A 21435-nucleotide genomic window follows, 5' to 3' on the forward strand; every position below is an offset into this window, starting at 1 on the left:
TTTATTCATTTAAAATCACATTAGTACAGGTTTAGGGCTAATTTTGATCAAGTCAAGGAAAACAGTGGGTTTTAGTAGACAGAATTAGAGTCAAGAACTATGGGATGTATTGAGTCAAGGCAAAGCTGATTCCTGACTCCAGGTTTCCATAACTGAGTGGCTCTTAGATTTTTTTTTTTTAAAGCAGTCGGGGTTAAGTAACCTGCTCAAGGTTACACGGCCAGTTATTTCTGGGTGTGGTGCTGAGTGTCTGAGCCCGGGATTCGATCTCCAGGTCGTCCCAACACTGGAGCCGGTGCTCTTACTCGCTGAGCCACCTGGCCTCCCCGTGGCTCTTAGATTCTTCACAAGCATTCCTTCCTGTTTAGAATGCTCTCCATCTTCATCTTCCACCTACTGGTTTTCCTGGTTTCCTTCAAGGTCCAGCTAGCATACTGTTTTCTACAGGAAGGCTTCCCTAATTCCTTGAGGGTAACCTAGTTTTACCTCTATTGACTGTCTCTAACTTATTTTGTACATACCTTGTTTTAATGTCGTCTCCCCCACTAAACTTTGAATTCCTTTAGAACAGGGATTGTTTTTGCCTTTCTTTGTGCCCGTCAGGCTTAGCCCAGTGCCTGCCACATGGTAGAAACTTAGTCAAAGCTTATTGATTAAATGCCAGCCTGTGTCTGTCAAAGGCAACACTCGAACCCAGGTCTTTCTGACTTCCAAGATTGGTTTCCTGTACACTGGGGTCATCACCAGTTGTCTTGATTCTGTCCTGCCACTGGACTCCAATGACTCTGGAGGAGAGAATGAGGCTGATGACTTTGCACAGCTCTGCCTCACTTAAATCTAACCAGTCAAGACATCACCCTCATGAAGTCATTGGTCTTCTCTGTGAATAAAGAACAAACAACGACAGATAATCCACTAGGCCAGAGAATAATTAAGAAAAATAAAAATACAGGCCTTTAAAAGATTTCCTTTACAATTCCAAAGTTATGTTAGTTTAGAAACATAAAAGTATTTTATATATCTTAATTTGCTCAAAAAAATCCTCATGTTTTGGCATCCGTAGAAATGTTAAGGCCCCAGGAAAAAGAAAAGGAAAAATTCTTTTGGGGAAAAAAACATGTTTCTCTTCCCTCCCACCTTCTCCTTTCCAGTTTTTTCTTTCCTTGAATTTGCCATAATAGTAGTTCTTTTTCTTCGCCTTTGAGGCCCAAATTCTGGATTTGCTTGTTTTGTCTTTACAGGATGGCAAAGAACCTTGGTGAGGACGGAGGAGGAGATGACAACACTTTTAATTTCAGCTGGAAAATGTTCACAAGCTGGGACTTCCTGATTGGTAACCCTGAAACAGCGGACAACAAATTCAACTCCATCATAATGAACTTTAAGGTAAAGAGATTTTTCTACTGAATTTCTGGGAGCGAAATCTTCTCGCTGTCCCTAGCCACCTCCTGTGGTCTAGCAAAATATGCCCAGGATGAAAGGAAAGGTTGACTCATCATATCTCCCTGCCAGAATCTGGGGACAGTTCCTGCTGTAGTTAGAGAAAATCTGATGACATTTTCCAACATTAATGTCATAGCATTGTCCTGCTTCTTCAATTGTCACAATAATAACATTGACAGGAAATGAGAAATTCGTCATTCATGATTTTAACACTAGAAAAAAGGCTACTGTTGTGGAAAAAAGGCAGTAGACTTGGAATTAGGCCCAACTCCACCACTTAGAAGTTCTGGGACCTTGGGCAAGCCACTAACTTTTCTGAGGATATTTCTTCCTTACACAGAGGCCCTAGAACATTGGATATTAGGTTCTGAGTCAGCAAGATTTGAGTTTAAATCCTGCCTCTGAAGCATGATGAACTTGTGACAATGGGCACACAACAGACTGTAAACTGCCAGAGAGTTGCAGATCTGCAGTGGTAGAGAAAATTTTCTCTATGGGAATTCTCTATCCCAAAGCAATCATAGGTTCAGATGCTACCCTTCCCCTCTTTCCCCAACTACCACCCACTCGTACTATCTACCTCATGAAGCTATTATGAGGAAAGCACTTTGTAAACAATCTTTTAAAAATACCAAGGTGAGCTATTATAATGAGTTATTGCAAGAAAGGGTTTTTTTTCCATTTTAAAACAGATTTTTGTTGGTATCTCTCGTTTTTACATTGCCTAACTTAGATTATTTTACTATATTCCTTTCTTCCTCTTCCCAAAGAGCCATCTGTTATAACAAAGAATGAAAGTAAATAAATAAACAAATAAGTAAATAAAAAGGGAAGAAAAATCATCAAAACTTTTTAATACATTAAAAATTTGTCATTCTTGCTTTCAATTTTATTAATTTCTCTTTTGGTTTTCAGGATTTCTACTTTGATGTTTAATAAAATTTGACATTCTAAGCCATGTTCCATATCCATGGATACAACAGCTCTACAAAGGGGAAAATGGTTGGACCTTTTCCTATCTCTCTGTTGAGGCCTTGTTCTTTATATTCTAGAAACATTTATTCAAACAAAATACAGACCATTCCCTAAAATACTACTGTAAAATACCTCAAATACCACAAATACTATTACCGCCTATGACAGGCCAGTCCACATGCCACTCGCAGCACACCAAAGGATTTCTGGTGGCCCACGAAAAATGTGGAGGAAAACATGCTCAGCATTTTTCAAGGGTCGCCCAAAGTCCTTCGGCATGCCCATGGGCCGCAGGTTCTGCAGGCCTGCCTATGACAAGAGATCATCTCTTCCCAAGTACTTTTCATCCGTCATGTGGAATTGATCCCAGGAGTGTGATGAAAACTTTGATTTTTCAGCTTTCATTTCTCACAAGTCTCATCCAAAGCAAGTGGTTCCATTATTCTTTTCTTTTTCTCCTCTCTATAGGAAGCTATTGATGAGGAATTTGCAGCCCAAAGGGAAGAAAATGTCCACTTGATCCGATTCCTGAGGTTTCTCGCTAACTTCTTCTGTTTCCTCACACTTGGTGCAAGTGGATATCTCATTTTTTGGGCCGTGAAGCGATCCCAGGAATTTGCACAGCAAGACCCAGACACCCTTGGGTGGTGGGAAAAAAATGAAGTTCGTTCCTGCATGTCTCCTACGTGTTTGGAATTTGTCATTTACTACTCTGTGGCTTATGGGATATGCCTTGACTTTTTTCTTTCCTCCCCTCAATGATTTGACTTTGTTCTCTGAGTTTTCCATTCAATTCTATTCCTATTCCTATATCTTCTATATCAAGAGAACAGGAGTCCAGATCTTTCCTGATGTTTGCTAATGAATCAATCTTCAGTAAATCACTTAACCTCCCTTGGGCAAAGTTTTCTACACTGAAAACGGAGAGAGTTTGACTATTTGGCCTTTGAGGTCTCATTTAGTTTTGGCTTTGACATGCTCATAGGAATTTAGAGTTGGAAAGGATTGTAGAGTTTATCTAAGGCAGCCCTTTTATTTCACAATGAGAAAATGAGAAAACCAAAACTTAAGGAGATTTGTCCAAGGCCATACAACCTGTTAGTTGAAGAACTGGGACTTGAACCCAGGTCAGCAACTGAGTTCAGATAGTGAAAGCAATATGGGAAAGAGTGGAAGGGACAATAGGGGATGGGGGGAGGGTGTGGATGGGGAGAAGACCTAACAAGAAGCTAAAGCTGTACATGGAAGATTCTTGAGATTTTAAAGATTGAATGGACCTCATAAGCCTTGGACCTCATCAGTGTGTTTCTTGGTTGCTGAATAATGGCTGATTCAAACCCAAACAAGTGTTGTAAGCAAGTTATAGGTTAAGTAGTTTATGAAGAGTCACTTTAAGCTAAAGCTGAGAAACAATGACAATATTAAATTCTGGGCCTCAGAAAAAAAATTTTCATTTTCTTTTCTACCCTGCTACATCTCTCATTCCTTGCCGTTCCCCTAAGGAGGGACATCCGTTTCTTTGGTGGTTTTGGATATTTGTAAATGAAGTAGGTGCATTACTTCTCTGATCACTGTTCTGACTTTCTCTTTCCATTCCCATCACTATTTCATAAATATATACAAAGCCCACTGAGTAAAATACTAGCAGCAGTAAAGGATTAGAGTAAATTGCAATATATAAGGAAGAATGGAGACAATTGAATGGCTCTAAGAATCTGTGATAGCCAACAACCCTTTTCACCATTTGTAGGTTTCAAATTTTCTCTCTCTGAAATCTCATCAGCTGCTATGGGCTCAATGATCATATGTCATCATGTGACTCCCAAATCTACCTAACTAGTCTCTCCTGGAGGGCAGGTAGATGGTGCAATGCCTGGAGCCAAGAAGACCTGAGCTCAAATCCAGCCTTAGACACTTACTAGCTGTGTGATCCTGGGCAAGTCACTTAATCCTGTTTGCCCCAGTATCCTCATCTATAAAATGAGCTAAAGAAGGAAATGGCAAATTATTCTAGTATATTTGCTAAGAAAACCCCAAATAAGGTCATGAAGCGTTAGACACAACTGAAATCACTAAACAACAACAACATGTATCTCCTGAGCTCTAGCAACACATCAACTGCCTGTATAAATCTGCACATGCAGATGCCAAATATACCTCAAATTCATCATGTCCCAAATCACTGTAATTCCCTACTGAATCCACTCTTCTTCCCAACCTCTCCATTTCTGTTAAGGACATCACCATTCTTTCATAACCAATCACCTCTGATTCTATGATCTTCAGAATCATCATAATTCTCCTCCCCCATGTTATTTAATCAGTTGCCTAATCTTGTCAATTCTGCTTCTCTGATATTTCTCATGTTCATCCCTTTCTCCCCATTCATAGGGCTCTGACCCTGGTTTAGACCCTCCCTTATCACCTCTCTTCTAAACTATTGCAATAGACTCATACTCCCTGCTTCCAGTCTCTTCCTCCTCCAAACTTCCATGTCACCAACAGATTTATTTTCCCTCAGGTACATTTCTGATCATCTCACTCTCATGAAATTGCAGTGGTTCTCTATTGCCTCTAAATAAAGTACTAACTCCTCTATCTCATGTTGAGTCTTTTCTAATCTAGAAGCAAACTACCTTTCTGGACTTAGTTCACATTATTCTCTTTCACCTAATTTGTTTTAAAATCAAACTGGCCTGTTTGCTGTTCCATGTACATGACTTTCCTTCTCTTACGTCTCTGTTTCGAGTCCCTTGAATGATCTTCTTTGCCTCTTAAAGCTGCATCTCAGGAATGACTTCCAACAGAAAGCCTTTTCCTTCCAATTATTACTGCTCGCTCTCCCTCACCACCTCCAATATAACATAGCATTTACTTTGGATGTATTTAAAATGTACTTTTCTGAATATTGGAACCCCAGGAGAATAAAAGATCCATAAGGGAGCATCTTTTCCCTCTCCTTTCTTCCTTCTTTCTTTCCTTCTTTCTTTCTTGCCTTCCTTCTTTCTTTTTCTCTTTTCCTCTCTCTGTCTCTCTTTCTCTCTCTTTCTTTCACCTTTTGGAGGGGAGAAGGCAGACAATTGGGGTTAAGTGACTTGCCCAAGGTCACATGGCTAGTAAGTGTTAAGTGTCTGAGGCTGGATTTGAACTCAGGTTCCTCTGACTCCAGGGCTGGTGCTCTATTCACCACCTAGCCACCCCACACAGGTTCTGTTTCTTAACAAAGACTTGATATAATCAGGGCAAGGATCAAAGACACTCCAACTGAAACAAGGTGCTAAGTGCTTCTTTGTTTGCCATTCCACCTTTCCAGAATGCTAGTATTGATCTGATTAATTGTTTAATACACCATCCTAAAACAGTTCTGACACTGTGCGAAGCAAAAAAGCTCTGCATACTCAGTGAGCTCAGGGTCAGTTCATGGGTATTGGGTTTTTTTAACCTTTTGGATTCTGGGTGTCCTTGACTTTGAACACAGCTAAAGTTACTTTGTCTTTAGTGTATAATTTCTCTTTTAAAGAGGTCCAAAAGATTGTGAGGATCAAAGAAAACGTCTAGTGCTTCATCTTTTAGTTTATGTGACTCCCATATTAATCTTAGAGTTATTTTCTATTGATGTAAAATGCTTTGCAAATGCTAGTAGAGTACCACACAATACTTTCTACTTCATATTACTACTACTACCACACCACTACTGCTACTTCTTTCCCTCCTCCTCCTCCTGCTGCTGCTGCTGCTGCTACTACTGCTACTTTATTTTCCATAGTACCTCACACCTAGATGGTACTCATCAAATATTGATTGGGTGATTGAAAGCTTCCATACATTGGTGACAAGGTAGCCTGAAGGAATTGAATGGGAGAGGTTTGGGGCTGGTTGGAAGTGAGATAACAGGTTCAGAGATTTTAAATTTGTACAATATCTATTATTTCCAGAGCTTCCTTGTATTCTGTTCCTCCCATCTGAGTGAACTAAAAGACGCACTGAAAGATGAGAAGGTTGAACTGGATGATTTGTATCATTAATTCTGTGATACTCCAGCTCTATGCCAGCACATAGATAATTAAATTGTAGAAAGTGTAGGGAAGGCTGGTGAAAATACACTAAAAGGAAAAAAGTGAACCCCACTTTTACAAATAAAAAATTATTCAAGGCTAAAGTAGAATGTGCAACATTCCTCTGGATACCACTCGCTCCCACACAAAGTGGAAGAAACAAATTTATTAATCAAGTTCCATAAAAAAACTACATCAAAGCAAGTCATCCCTACCATAATGTTGGTTCTGTTACAAGCAAAGTCATGTTCCATATGAACATAACAATATATAGTCATAGCACAGGGAAAACCCAGAAAATTGGCTAACCATTACACAAGTAAACATTATAAATGTACTACTATGCTTTCACACACACACACACACACCAGGAAGCATATTGAGGGTTTAACCTTACCTTATTTTCCCCAAACTCAAAACCACCATGCCATTACCTGGTCAGTCTCATAACGTGCTATTTTCCAATTCTAGTTCTGACAACAGTGATTTAAATAAGCACTGACATTTCTGTAAAGGACTTGTTAATCAATTTCCTTCCGGGGGTATGCTGGAGCCAGCTTTTCTGAAGTCTTATACCTGAGGAATTGGCAAACACTATGTATCAGACTTTGATTTATTGTTTTGTTGATTGTTTAGACTTAAGAAAGTGATGAAGAAAATATTAATAATTCAGATTAAACTTAAAAACATGTCCATACATTTTTTCCCCTCAAGAGTTGGTTGTTAAATATTTACCAGCACATCCCTGCCTATGACTCCAATCACCAGCCCCTCTAACCAAAACACTCTTCACAGTCAAGTATTCCCAAAGCGGAAGACAAACTCTCTGAATGCAGAGACTATCTTACTTGAGTGGTATTTGTATTTCTAATCAATTAGTTGATAAATATTTATTAAGCACCTATGCTTAGCAGAATGCCTGGCATATGTAATTACTTAATACATGCCTTTCATTCATTCGTTTGGAAAAAGACAAAGGTCGTAATGGCCCATAATGGTCCCAAATCATTCTCTCATCTTACAAGGACTGAAGAAAAGTTAACAGTGAAGAATCTTAGGAAAAGAGAAAACTTTAAGACCTCTCAACTGGATTCTTCCCAGTTTCATTTATTTATTTAATTATTTTTGCAGATGAACATGATCATGTCTCTCTTGGGGATGTTCTGTCCAACCTTATTTGACTTATTTGCTGAGCTGGAAAACTATCATCCCCTTATAGCTCTGAAATGGCTGCTGGGTCGCATCTTTGCTCTGCTTCTGGGCAACTTGTATGTATTTATTCTTGCCTTGTTGGATGAAATCAATAACAAGGTAAGTACTACTTTGGGATTCTTGGCCAGCACATGATTTCCAATTGTAGGATTACTAGGGATGCCTTCGTCAACTGTGTTAATCTTTCCTTTTGTTAATTATTTCCTATTTATCCTTTCTGTAACTTGCTTTGTATATATTTGTTTACTTGTTGTCTCCCATGTTAGATTGGAAGCTCTCTGAGGGTGAGGACTGTCTTTTGCCTCTTTTTGCATACAGGACCATAGTAGGGGCTCAATAGATGTTTACTGATTGATTGATTCATTGTTTGGTTGGTTTCTTTGTGTTTGCTTTTCTAGCTGGAAGAAGAGAAGTTAGTTATGGCAAATATTACCATATGGGAAGCGAACATGATCAAAGCCTTCAATTCATCTCAAAGTGAAAATAGCACTGGTCCTCCTTATTTTGTGGAGCCTGCTGATGTGCCTAGAGGGCCCTGCTGGGAGACAATGGTAGGACAGGTAATGAAGTGAATGGGACTAGGTTGCCTCAGGACTCAAATAAACAGATTCATTATCTCAACAAAGATGTCTATTGCAAACTCATTTTACCTGTTCACCGAGTGACACTTTTGTCCACGTCTTCTTAGAAATTCCCACCCAGTGTACTGCTGGGGCTTTCATCAACTTCTGTTGACGTCTTAAGAATACTCATAGAATACATGAGCCATCTGTGGGATTGACCAATCCTACTCTTGAATTGTAGTCTAGTAGAATGTGAAGGAAAGATGGTTAAAGGCATTGTCAGGAAATGTTTCTTTGATATTCCTTTCATTTAGACACCTTGCTCCATAACAATTATGGTCATACTTCCTCATTCGTTTCTGTTGTGTCTGACTCTGCGTGACCACATTTGGGGTTTTCTTGGCAGAGATAATGGAGTAATTTGCCATTTCCTTTTCCAACTTATTTTACAGATGAAGAACTGAGGCAAGCAGGGTTAAGTGACTTGCTCAGGGTCACTCAGCTAGTATGTATCTGAGGCTGGATTTGTACTCATGTAGATGAGTCTTCCTGATAATAAACCCAGTGCTCTATTCACTGTGCCACCTAGCTGTCCAGGTCTAATGCCCAGTTCTTTCAAGAAAACTGACTTCAGCACTCTCCTGGAAAGAAATTTACAGAAATCCTTTACAGAAATGTTAGTGCTGATATAGTCACTGTAGTCAGAACTAGAATTGGAAAACAGCACATTATGAGGCTGGCCAGGTAATGGCAAGGTGGTTTTGAGTTTGGGAAAAATAAGGTAAAACTAAACTCTCAATATTTGCTTCAGCAAATTTGCAGCAACTCCCACCATGTTATGAAAATTTTTGCATTGTATTGGAAATATCTGGTTAACACTAAGTCTGAATCTACTGCTACTATCATTTCCTTACATGTCACAGATATTCTTTTTTTTTCTATCAGGAGGTATGTCCAAATATGGTCAGTACTGTAAGATAATTTGGTGACCAGGCCTTTGCTCTATAAAGTCCTCTTCTGGCTTATCATTCTTTTGGAGCATGAGAACCCATCTTCTGTTGCTGTGCCACATTTCTCTTTGGACCTACTTTTATAATACTTTCTCTTTTCCTCACCTTCCAAGGGTTGGGAGGTTAAGTACCATTGATACCATCAAAGCTCAGACCACACTTTCTGGGAATGGGCAATCCCTTCTTCTAACGCAACTGTACCTAGGGCAGATTGTCCTCTGTACCATACCTTTTCCCTCTTTACCTCCCTGTTAAATTCATTTTTCCATGGGCTTAAAAATTCCCATTTATGGCTCGAATATTTGCCTCTGTTTTAAGCTGCTCATTTCTATGATAGGTATTTATAGACAAGGTCAATGCCCATTCCTAGGATTCTTTAACAAAGAAAAGAAGAAACAGCTGGCAGGTGTTCGGACAACTTTTTTATGGATTCTCCTGCTAGTGGAGATGCTAATGAGGGCCTAAACCACCTGAATTATTGTGATTTTTTTAGACATTCAAAGAAAGCCAGAGCTCCATGAGGCATGTTTCAGGGTTCTCTCAAAGAAAATCTGGGCATGTCTAATATATAATTACATTGTTATCTCCAGGCTGTGGCATAATCCCACAGACCAAGGATTCAGTGTCATACTGACCAACATAGATGTATAGTTTTGACAACCTCAGAATTTGAAAATGATTTCCTTTCACAATGCCATGTGGTCTTGTGTAAGGCTAACAACCTACACATACTCTGTGTATAGTATCTGTCTATTTGTTTGCATATTGCGTCCACTGTTAGAATGAAAGCCCCTCAAGGGAAGTGGGCAGAGGATGCTTTTTACACCTTTTGCTGTGTCCCCAGGTTTCTAGTACATATTAAGTGCTTAATAAAAGCCATTAAATTGACATTTACCTAATATCTGCCACAAAGCTGACTATTTGGGGCTTGCGCCTGACCACAAAGAACAAGTTTGTCCACCTCTGGGGGTGACTGATTGGACATATTTGCCAATGTAATCTAACACCGTTCTTCAGTTTCTGATTATAGAGAAGCTTATCTAACTTTCCTAGCATATTGACTCAGAACAAAGGTGGAAATTCATTGATTAAGTTTCTTGCTTTCTGAAGTCCCTGGACTATGCAGTTTCTTCTGTCATGAAGTATGGATCTGGTTTGTTTTTTTTAAGCTTTTAGTGAATTTCTTTGCTTCTCTCTGTCACTGTCTCTTTGTCTCTGTCTCACTCTTTTCTCTTTTTCTCTCTCTTCTTTCCCCTTCTTCCTCTCTCTCTTCCTCTTTCCCTATTCTCTTTCCTTCTTTTTTTCCCTACCCCCTCCTCTCTTTCTATTTTTTTGTACTTCCCCCGTCTCTTTAACTATTAGTCGATTTGTTTGGGAGACTGTGTTTTCTTTCTGTCCTCCTGCCTCCTCTTTGAAAGAACTAGCACTTGAGAGATGGCTGGATGGAGCAGACAGGAGAGAGAGAGTGGTAAGGTTCTGAACGGGATTTCTGATGAGGCCGGTGGAAAGCATGAGAACAAAGTGAACATAATGAAGAAAAAAATAGTAGGGTTAGCAAGGCCATGGCTTTGGAAGATCAATATCCATATCTATGCACTTCAGACATTAAAGGGTTGGTCCTCATTTTTTAAGGGGAGTCTAACAAAACAATATAGAATATAGACAGATTTTTAAAATAAGCATGCCAAAACACTAAAAGCTCAGCTTTGCTATATACCTTTTTTTGTTTTTGGAGGGGGGTAGGCAGGACAATTTTGAGGTCAAGTGACTTGCCCAAGGTCACATGGCTAGTAAGTGTTAAGTGTCTGAGGCCAGATTTGAGCTCAGGTCCTCTTGACTATAAGGCTGGTGCTCTATTCACTGCACCACCTAGCTGCCCCTGTTATATACCTTTTCCAAAGGCCCTGAATTTTATCTGACCTTTTCTAACTTGTTAGTCATTGTGATATGTCCCTCTGCTTCTATTTGGCTCTAAGGTCACATTTGCTTTCTCTAAGAGATGGCCAATTTTGGTCAAGTCTGCTCCTACTTGGAACTGAGTTATCAGGGAAGATCTTTTCTTGCCCTTTGATGAGTTTTCTAATGGAAACCTTACTTACAATGTTAGGTGTCAATCAGTGTCAATCAGCAAGTATGTATTAAGTGCCTACTATATACCACACACTGTGCTAAATCCTATGGGTACAAATACAAAGAATGAAAAATTCCTACTCTCAAGGAGATTATATTCTAACAGAAGGGACAAGTATATATGAAAATAAATATAGTATAAAGTATTTATATGTATGTACATGTGTATATATATCATACACATATGTATATATGCACGTATGCACACATACATTTATATATACAACTATATACATATACACAATACATATATACATACACACATATGTACGTATGTATATACATGTGTATATACTATAATGTTAGTTAAATGCCAGGTAGATTGGGTTAGGCAACAGTCTTCCCTAGGATATTTGACATGGGAATAGAGGGGAGCAGGTCTCCTGCTGCATCCAGGGTCATCTCCAGTCATCCTGATCTATATCTCGCCACTGGACCCAGATGGCTCTGGAGGAAAAAGTGAGGCTGGTGACCTTGCACAGCCCTCCCTCCCTTAAATCCAATTCATTTGCAAGTTATGGCATCCCTATCCTGATGTCATGGTCCTTTTAGAGAACATAGAACAGAAAATACAAGAGAACAGCAGAACTCTGAGATGAGGGAGGTGGGCAGGATGGCCTCCAAGGTCACCTCTCAGCTCTAAACCTATGGTGCTCTGATGCTGTTGCTAGGATTCCTTTGCTTTGGGCCAGGCCAGACAGACTCCCTGAAACAGGCTAGAAGGGAGAAGAGAAGGTAGCCCATTGTTGGAAGTTAAAGTACCGAGTCCTGCTCACCTCAATATACTTCCCCATAATTTCTTCTGACTTATTGCTTGTCTTGTTTCAGGAAGAAATATCAACCTATGACCCTCTATTTTCCCCAGAACCAAATATAAAATCCTCCCTTTTGCATTTCAATCCCTTCGCAACCTAGGCTCTTCCTTCCTTTTCGGCCTTCTCACACTTTCCTTTCCTCTAATGTATTCTATGTTTCAGGGACATTAGTCAGTCTACTTGGTGATCCACACCAATTATGGACAAGCAAACTCCTCCTATGTGATCTTGACCAAGGTCTTATGGCTCCGTCCCCAACTCTATATCTTTGTATTGGATGTTCCCCATTCCTACACTGTTCTTCTTCTCAGCTGGCTTCCTTCAGGACTCAACTCAAATTCCGCGTTCCTTAGGAAGCCTCCTCCAGTGGTGCGCTATTAAACGTTTAACAACTGGCTCCCTCCTTCCCCTCCCCCCCAATGTATGCATGGCATACTTTTAAATTTGATCTACATTATTAACATTTTCTCCATCTCTTTCTAAGTCTAGACCATAAAAAAACAATAAATCAAGCCTTAATTTACAGCATTTGCCAAATTCTAAGGTAAAAATGCTTACATTGAAAATTTAATAATGGATTGTAATAAACTGTCTGAGCTGGCTCCAGTCTATCCCTGACTCCTTTCCTCCCATTCCTCAAATTACCTTTTATCCTCTGGATATACTTTCCATGCACATAGTTATTTGTGTGTTATCTCCTCCTAATGAATGTGAGCTGCTTGAGGACTGGGATCATGTTTTTGCCTTTCTTCGAATCAAATGCTTGTGAAATACTTATTAGCTGACTGACTAGTGTTCACACTGATCAAAATTGCCCATATTATTCATTGTCATCATATTCAACTCACATAAAAATGACAGACAAGAGAAGATTTTCACACAAGAATACCGGTACCATGGGTCAAATGTGACTTTGCATCACAAGTTGTTGCTTTCTTTCCTGTTCCATTAATTTTGACTTTAGCCTCCTAGGGACAAAGAATTTCCTAATTTAACTGAACCCCATACTCTCACCCCCAAATTAGCACATCTTACTGGAAAACCTGAGTTCTCTGTCCAATGGTAAAGTCTTGCCTCTTTTTCATGGTTTTGGGTAGTAACTGCTTTTTGGCCGCTCATTCCTGGTTGTACACTCATGTTGTAGAGATCTCATAGGATGTCAAGCTGGAATTGGCCTCAGAAATCATTTAGTTCAATATCCTCAATTGACAGATGAAGAAACTGAGAAGGGGCGGCCAGGTGGCTCAGCGAGTAAGAGCACCGGCTCCAGTGTCAGGATGACCTAGGATTGAATTCGGCCTCTGATACTCAGCACCACACCCAGAAATAACTGGCCATGTAACCTTGAGCAAGTTACTTAACCCCGATTGCTGAAAAGAAAAATTAAAAAAAAGAAAATGAGGCCTGTAGAACGTACCCAAGGTCACATAGCTATTAAGTATCTGAGGCAGTATTGGAATTCAAGATTTCCTGATTCCAAGAGCAAGGTTCTATCTACTATACTAGGATGTCTCTTGAAGAGGAAAAGTGATTAAAAACGATACACTGTTCTATTTCCTTGTGCCAAAATGTCCAGCTTAGGCAAAGAGATGGATGGAGGTGATATAAAGGAGAGGAAGGAGATAGTTAGTCTGTGATGTTCAGCTTCCTGCCTTCATATACACACCTCACCATGCTAGGCTATGAATTTAAAGTAACTCTTCCACTCTCCCCTCAGGAAGACTAGGGGTATTTTCACACATTTTGCCTTTTACACGACTTGAAGCCAAGATAGAGTAATTTGCCAGATTTTAGCTGATCCAATGAAAAGGAAAAGCCTGTAAACAGAGAGTGGAAATTTTAAATTCAGTGGTAGGGTCCATGGGATCACAGCATTCATGATCTCCTGGAGAATCATCAGAATACCAGAGAATAGATAGGTTCCTTTGTCGTAACTGCTGTTCAGTTATTTCAATCATGTCTGACCCCTTTGGGGGTTTTCTTTGCAAAGATACTAGAGTAGTTTGCCATTTCCTTCTCCAGTTCATTTTAAAGATGAGAACAATGAGACAAACAGGGTTAAGTGACTTGCTCAGGGTCACACAGGTAATAAGTGTCAAAGGCCAAATTTTAACTCATAAGATACTAGATGCCTCTGTTTGATCATTTTCTTCTTCCCTTTCACCCTTTGTGTCCCCTGATGCCAACAAACACAAACACACACACACACACACACATGTTTTATTGCATAAAGACAGTGCTAAAATTGGTGGGGGGCAGGAAGACTAAGTAGGAAAGAAGACGGCAGCAGGGGAAGCAAAGGTAATAATCACCACATTTTTTTTCTTTTGGTGGTTTTTAGTCTGCAAGTGCAAACCACTCTGGAGGACCCCTCTTGCTTTTTTTTTCCATTTTTACTTTTTTTCCACCTTTCCTCTCTCCCCCTTCTTTATTCATTCCTTCTATTCCTCCTTTCCTTTCAAACTTTCACACAGATTTGAAATGACAGTGAGGTTAGGAATTCTTCAGTTCAGAGAAGGAAAAGGCTAGATAGAGTTGTAGGCTCATTATGGTTCCTTTTTCCTACCTCACTTTCAGACCCACCAAAAGAAGAGTGAAGACAGATGATGATGGGGAGATTTAGTAATGGGAAGCAATGAGTTTCAGTTCAGAATTGTTGAAATCGGATGCAGATGGAGACATAGAATTTTTCTTAGTTATTATCGCCTCCATATTTGAAAGCCATTATAAACATGAAAGATAAAAAAGAAACTAGGGATGCATATATAGATATCGACAGATAACTAAATTTTTGCATACATGATATACATTACATAATTTGAATCTCACCACAATCATGTGTCATAGGTAGTACATCTCTTACTGTCTTCATTTTACAGATGAGAATACTGTGGCCCGCAGAGTTGAAATGACTTGACCATTTTCAGATATTTAACAATAATAGCTGATATTTTTAGGGACTTTTAGGTTTGCAAAACCTTTTTCATATATGAACTCATTTTATCGTCACACTCACCCTGAGAGGTAAGGGCTTTTATTGTGTGCATTTTACAGATGAGGAAAACATGGCTGAGTGATTTGTCCAGGGTCAATGTCTGAGGCTGGGTTCTCTCTTAGACACTCAAAAGTCTCTTTTATCTGTTGAGTCACCTCATACGTATAAGAAGCAACATTCAAACCTAGAATTTCCTAGGCCTCCTGTTAACCCACTATCCCAAAGAAAAACATTTGTTTTAATATTGATAATTCATTACTGACAATCCATTAGATTATAAGCTTCTTGAAGACAGGTGCTGTCTTTTGCCTTTTTGTATCTCCATTGCTCAGTTACAGTGCCTGACACACAGCATTCACTGAATGTTTATTTATTGGTTTGTTGATTGATTGATGATCTCTCAACAGGAATTTGTGCGACTGACTGTGTCTGATGTCCTGACAACCTATGTCACAATTCTCATTGGTGACTTTGTAAGAGCCTGCTTTGTAAGGTTTTGTAATTATTGCTGGTGCTGGGACCTGGAATATGGCTATGTAAGTACTGATCTGGCTTCCTTAGCTCTCATTAGATTGTTTCAGGGTCACTTACTTCTTTGTAGCTCATCACACTGAAGAGAAGAAAGTAGTTCATAGTTTGTGATATGGGAATCTCCTTTTCAAACTATAAATATGAAATGTTTAATGCTGCAAGTGATGATTTAAAAACTGAGGAAAAAAGAAAAGTCAATTCTAAATTGCATCATATGGTAAAGTTTAATTAAATAAGTCCAGAATCATGAAAGCAGAATGTGTCTAATAAACATGGTATAGGGTAAGGAAGGTGAGGGTCCTAACCTGTTGATTAAGATCAGTTTTGAAAATGTGGTAGAATATTGGGTCAGTAGCCATTACCCTTACTTTTCCCTCCTCCTCAAACTCTCATATTTCTAAAAGTGAGGCAGGGCATAAAGGGTGTGACATCGGCTATGTTACCCTCCTCATGTCTATTTGAAATATCGATGAACAATTCTGGCCATGACTTCTGCTTTTATTCTCTTTCCTCGAGCTCTAGAGCTATTTCCCCTGATGATTACTAATCACACCACATACTGCCCCTCCCCCCAATACTTTCCAGAATTTGAGATGAGGCACAAAGTACACCCTTGCCACAAAATGTTGAGACTCCCCATCTTTTTACCTAGCATCTCCACTCTTCTACTTTCCCTTCCCTCCCATTACTGTTTCTATCAAATCACTTCCTTGACTCTAAAGAAAGAGATGTTATTGAGCACCATGTTTCCTCATTTCTGTGTATCTCTTCTCTAGGACTATACCAATAATGTTGGACCTGTGCAAGACTATATTCTTTGGCTCCCGTATCTCATCTAGAATTATAATAATGTATATTTCAATTGGTCATTCCATCAACAAGCCTTTATTAAGGACCTGCTCTGTGCCGGGTACTACTTACAATAATATTAGGAATTTAAAGACAAAAATTAAATGATCCTTTATCTCAAGCTGTTTACACAAGATGATTTATCAGGGAAATGGAGAACTACCAGTTAATGTTTCAGGAAGGCCTTATGTAGCATGTATAAATTAAGATGAATTTTTTGAAGGAACTTAACTTTTCTACGAGGCATTGATAAAGAGAAGAGTAGTACATTTCAGACATGGGTCTTATTCTGGGCAAAGGCAGAGTGATAGAAATGAAATATCCGATGCGGAGAGCAGAGAGAAGGCCAGTTTGACTGGAAACATAACTCTTTATAGTTACAAAGTACTTTACATGCATTTTTCTATTTGAACTATATAATTCATTTCAACTAGTGTTTATTAAATGCCCTACTTACTATGGTACCAGCACTGAGCTGGTTGCTAGGGATACATAGATGGAAATGATGTCATTTCCCTCATTAGAATGTGAGCTCCCTGAAGGCAGGAAAGACTTTTTTTCTTTGTGTTTTCAGTGTTTAACACAGTGCGATACATGATTAATAAATGCTTGTCATCTATCAGTGGATTGGTTGATTTAAACCAGTCCCTGACCCAAAGTAGGGAGTCCAAGGTTTTTTTTTCTGTTTTAGAAATAAGGTAACTGAGGCTCAGAGAAATGTAATTTGTCCGTGGTTATTTGAACCCAAGCTATATGACTAACATTTCTGAGTAACATTTAAATTAGTAACAACCATCCCTGGTCATCTCTAGGCACTGAGTCTATGGAAAAGGTCATTCTGACTGTATATCTTTCGTAGCTCCAACAGATCCTACTCCTGACTTTGACTACATGCCATCTGTGAGGTCATCACTATTATCCTTGCCCAGAATGCCTTCCCAGCTCAGCCAAGACCAGTTAGCTAACACTCTTTGGTGAATGACAATGAAGTAATGCTATAGACTCAGGATGCTGTTAAGTCTCCTTCCCATCCCTTGCCATGACGTACCTGTCTGGCTGGTTTTCATTTCTGTTTTTCTTGCCTGACACAGCTGTAATCTGACTTTGGCATCACAATAGAAGTTTCTCCACCTGGAATTTTATACTGTTGCCTGGACTTTTGCTTATCTCTTCTCCTGGCTATTTTCTTCTTAAGTGCTAGAAAATGTACTGCAAAAAAATGAAGTCAGTAAAACATGACCTGGATGCATAAAAGCTGTAATTAAATGTCTCTAATTTATTATTTATTGAGTGCTCATAGTATTCTTGGTTCTGTACAAAGTACAGGAGAAAAGGACAAAGTTCCTGTCCTAGGTCATAGAAAAGGAATTAACCCCTGTCTTATCCTTCTGGTTTCTGCTAGAGAGAGGATCTTAGAGAGAGGAGGAACCCAGTATTATGGCAATCAAACATCCTTAAATACTAACCTTCTGATGTGTGTGGTTTTTTATTTTATGGTTAACAGGTCATGTTAGGAGTTATACTGTAGTGGAAAGAATAGTGAATTTAGAATCATTGGACTTGAGTTTGATGTCCTAACTCTGCTACCAGCTACTTGGGTGACCTTAGTTATTTAACCTTTTGGGGTTTCATTATCCTCACCTATAAAACGAGACAACTCCTGAAGTTCCTTCTAGTTTGGGATTCAATATCATATGAGCAAAGGAATTATCCATTCCACAAACATTGATTCAATCCTTACTATGTTCAAGAGATCACATCAAGGTGCTGCAGGGAATGCAAAAATATCCTTGCCTATATGGATTCTCTAGTGAAATGGGAGAAATAAAATAAATACACGAGTAACTGTAATGTGGGACAGAACATAAAAGCCAAAAGGGAGAATCAGCATCTTGTGTAAAGAGATTCATGGTATAGTTGATAGAGTACTGGATTTGGAGTTAGGAAGAAGTTGACTTGAATCTTGCTTACAACTTTACTAGTGACATGGCCATGGACAAGTCACTTAAACATTGTTAGTCTTTTTAGGAGATGTGGGGTGCATCTTCAGTACTTAGAATGGTGCCTGTCACATAGGGCTTAATAAATGCTTGTTATGGGGACAGCTAGGTGGTGCAGTGAATAGAGCACCACTGCTTCTGGAGTGTGGTGGACCTGACTACAAATCTGACCTCAGACATTTGACACACTTACTAGCTGTGTGACTTGGGCAAGTCACTTAACCCCAATTGCTTTGCCTTTCCCCCTCAGAAAACAAACAAATAAATGCTTGTTGACTGACAGCCATAAAATGAGAATTAAATAGAATCCTGAGTTTAATTTTCTTCCAAGAAATGTAACATCCAATCTTCATGGTGGAAACACCTGAAAAGACACCTGAAATAGGCCTTGCAGGAAGAGAAGGCTTTTCTCAGATAGAAATATGCTGGAAGAAAGTCCTGGCCATGGGGAATGACCTTTACAAATGCTTGGAGGCAGAAGGGGACAGGATGAGATCAGGGAACAACTTAGTAGTACTGTTTGACTAGAATATAGAGTATATACAGGAGAATAAAACAAACTAAGACTGAAGTGGTAGGTTGGAGGCAGATTCCAGAAGGCTGAACAGTTTCTATTTTATTCTCTTGCCAAAGAGAAAACATGGAAGGTTTTTGAGAAAAGGAGTCATTTAATCAGAGCTGTACATTTGGAAGATGATTTTGGCATGTATAGAAATGATAGATCAGAGAAAGGAGAGACAGGAGACAAGGGGACTAGTTAGTCGGCTATTGTGAGATTGGGATGATGATGTCTTGAAGCAACAATCGTATTTCAGCTGGCATTTAGGGAAAGATTTCTGGCTTGCAAAATGCCTTACATCTTCTATCTGATTTGAACCTCACAACAGTGTGAGATAGGTGCTATAACTGTCTTCATTTTTCAAAAGAGGAAACTGAAATTAAGTTGTTACTTGCTGAGGACCATAGAGCTAATAAGTGGCAGAGCAAGGCTTTGAATCCTGACTTTCATGACTCCAATTTTCATCAACCCATGCTTTGCCAGAAATATTAGTGAAAAGGAGAGGTGAGATAGTATGAAAACAGAATTTTTAGACCTTGTAACTGACTTGATATAATACAGGGCAAGGGAAATGAAACAGTGAAAAACATATATTCCCAGGTTGTAGGTATTAGGGAATGAAAAGGTCTAATAGAAACAGAGAAGTATATATCTACATATCTATATCTATACATATATATCCATACATGTATATATATGCATATACATCTATACCTATATAGTATGTTATGTGTGCATGTGTATGTTTTTACTTGGCTATACTGACATTTTCAAATGTTTATATATGTATGTATGTAGACACACATACATATGTAGACATTTCATTTTGTAGAAGTGGATGACATTGACAAAGCAGTGAGTATAGGTGAAGAAAAGAAAAAAGAAAGAGGTAATGATGAAGGGAAACAGAGACAGAGAAAAACAAAGAGAGAATGAAAATAAATTATTTATATTATTAGGTTGCAGAGAAGACTGGAAGATTTGGGGGTCAAGGACACAAGGGGAGGAGTTATTCTTGGCAAGGGGCAATCCAATTCCCTTTTGTAAAGAAGGTGTACTACCAAATCTGATTATGATATGAATATGGCTTTGATGCCTAAATTAAAGATCCACAACAGAGAAAGAAAACTATAGATCAATTTTCCTAATGAATGTTGATGCAAAAAAATTTTAATAAAACACAATAATTACAATATTTACAATGTTACAATTACAATAATATATCACAAAGATCATACACTATGATCAGGCTTGATTTATACCAGGCATTCAAGACTGGTTCAATATTGGGGAAACTAAACATATTGACCATATCGATAACAAAAACAGCAAAAATAACATAATTATTTCAAAAGATGCAGAGAAAGATTTTAACAAAATACAATAACCATACATGCTAAGGAAAAAAAAACACTGAAATCATAGGAATAAATGGAACTTTTAAAAAATGATAAGTAGTGTCTAAAACAGAGGGCAAGCATTATTGATAATGGGGATAAACTAAAAGACTTTCCAATAAGATCAGTGGTGACATAAGGATGTCTGCTATCACCACTATTATTTAACATTATACTAGAATTTATAGCAATGACAACAAGAAATTTGAAGGAATTAGCATAGACGAGGAAACAAAATTATCACTTTTGCAAATGATACTTAATGTTTACTTAAAGAATCATAGACATCAACTAAAAAGCTGATTGAAACAGCAAAGTTGCAAGATATAAAATAAGTGCATACAGATCATCATCTGTGTATTACCAACAAAACCCAGCAGAAAGAAATAGAAAGAGAAATTCTTTTTAAAATAGTTATGAACAATATAAAATACTTGGGGATCTACCTACCAAGACATACATTTGAATTCTGAACACAATTGCAAAACACTCTTCACACAAAGACTGACCTAAAATTTGGATAAATACTAATTGCTCCTGGTTAGACTGAACCTATCTTTAAAAAATGAAAATACTACCTAAATTAATTTACTTGTTCAGTGCCATACCAATCAAACTGCCAAAGAATTATTTTACAGAGCTATAAAAATAATAACAAAACTCATCTGGAAGAACAAAAGATTAGGAATATCAAGAGAATCAACTAAAAAAAAATTTCCAAGAGAATGAGTCCTAGAAGTACCAGATCTTAAACTACAAAGCTGCAATCATCAAAAAAATTTGGCACTGGATAAGAAATAACAGGATTAATCATTGGTACAGCTTAAGTATACAATATACAAAAGCAAATGAGCACAGTAAGCTAGTATTTGATTAATCCAAAGATCTCAACTATTGGAAC

General features: G+C 38.5%; 1 protein-coding gene across 1 annotated transcript in view; it reads left to right on the top strand.

Annotated features, from left to right (window-relative positions):
* TMC1 (transmembrane channel like 1) overlaps positions 1 to 21435 on the top strand; it is a 151415-nt gene that overhangs the window by 96561 nt on the left and 33419 nt on the right. The window contains exons 10-14 of the mRNA XM_069087161.1: positions 1242 to 1386; positions 2887 to 3081; positions 7605 to 7784; positions 8084 to 8245; positions 15606 to 15734. Of these exons, the coding sequence (XP_068943262.1) occupies positions 1242 to 1386; positions 2887 to 3081; positions 7605 to 7784; positions 8084 to 8245; positions 15606 to 15734 (811 nt within the window). The remainder of the gene's footprint in view (positions 1 to 1241; positions 1387 to 2886; positions 3082 to 7604; positions 7785 to 8083; positions 8246 to 15605; positions 15735 to 21435) is intronic.

The sequence above is a fragment of the Petaurus breviceps genome, unplaced genomic scaffold (genome assembly GCF_028583685.1).
Source record: "Petaurus breviceps papuanus isolate PSGF00001 unplaced genomic scaffold, PetGlider_PUasm1.0 118, whole genome shotgun sequence".
NCBI classification, from domain to species: domain Eukaryota; kingdom Metazoa; phylum Chordata; class Mammalia; order Diprotodontia; family Petauridae; genus Petaurus; species Petaurus breviceps.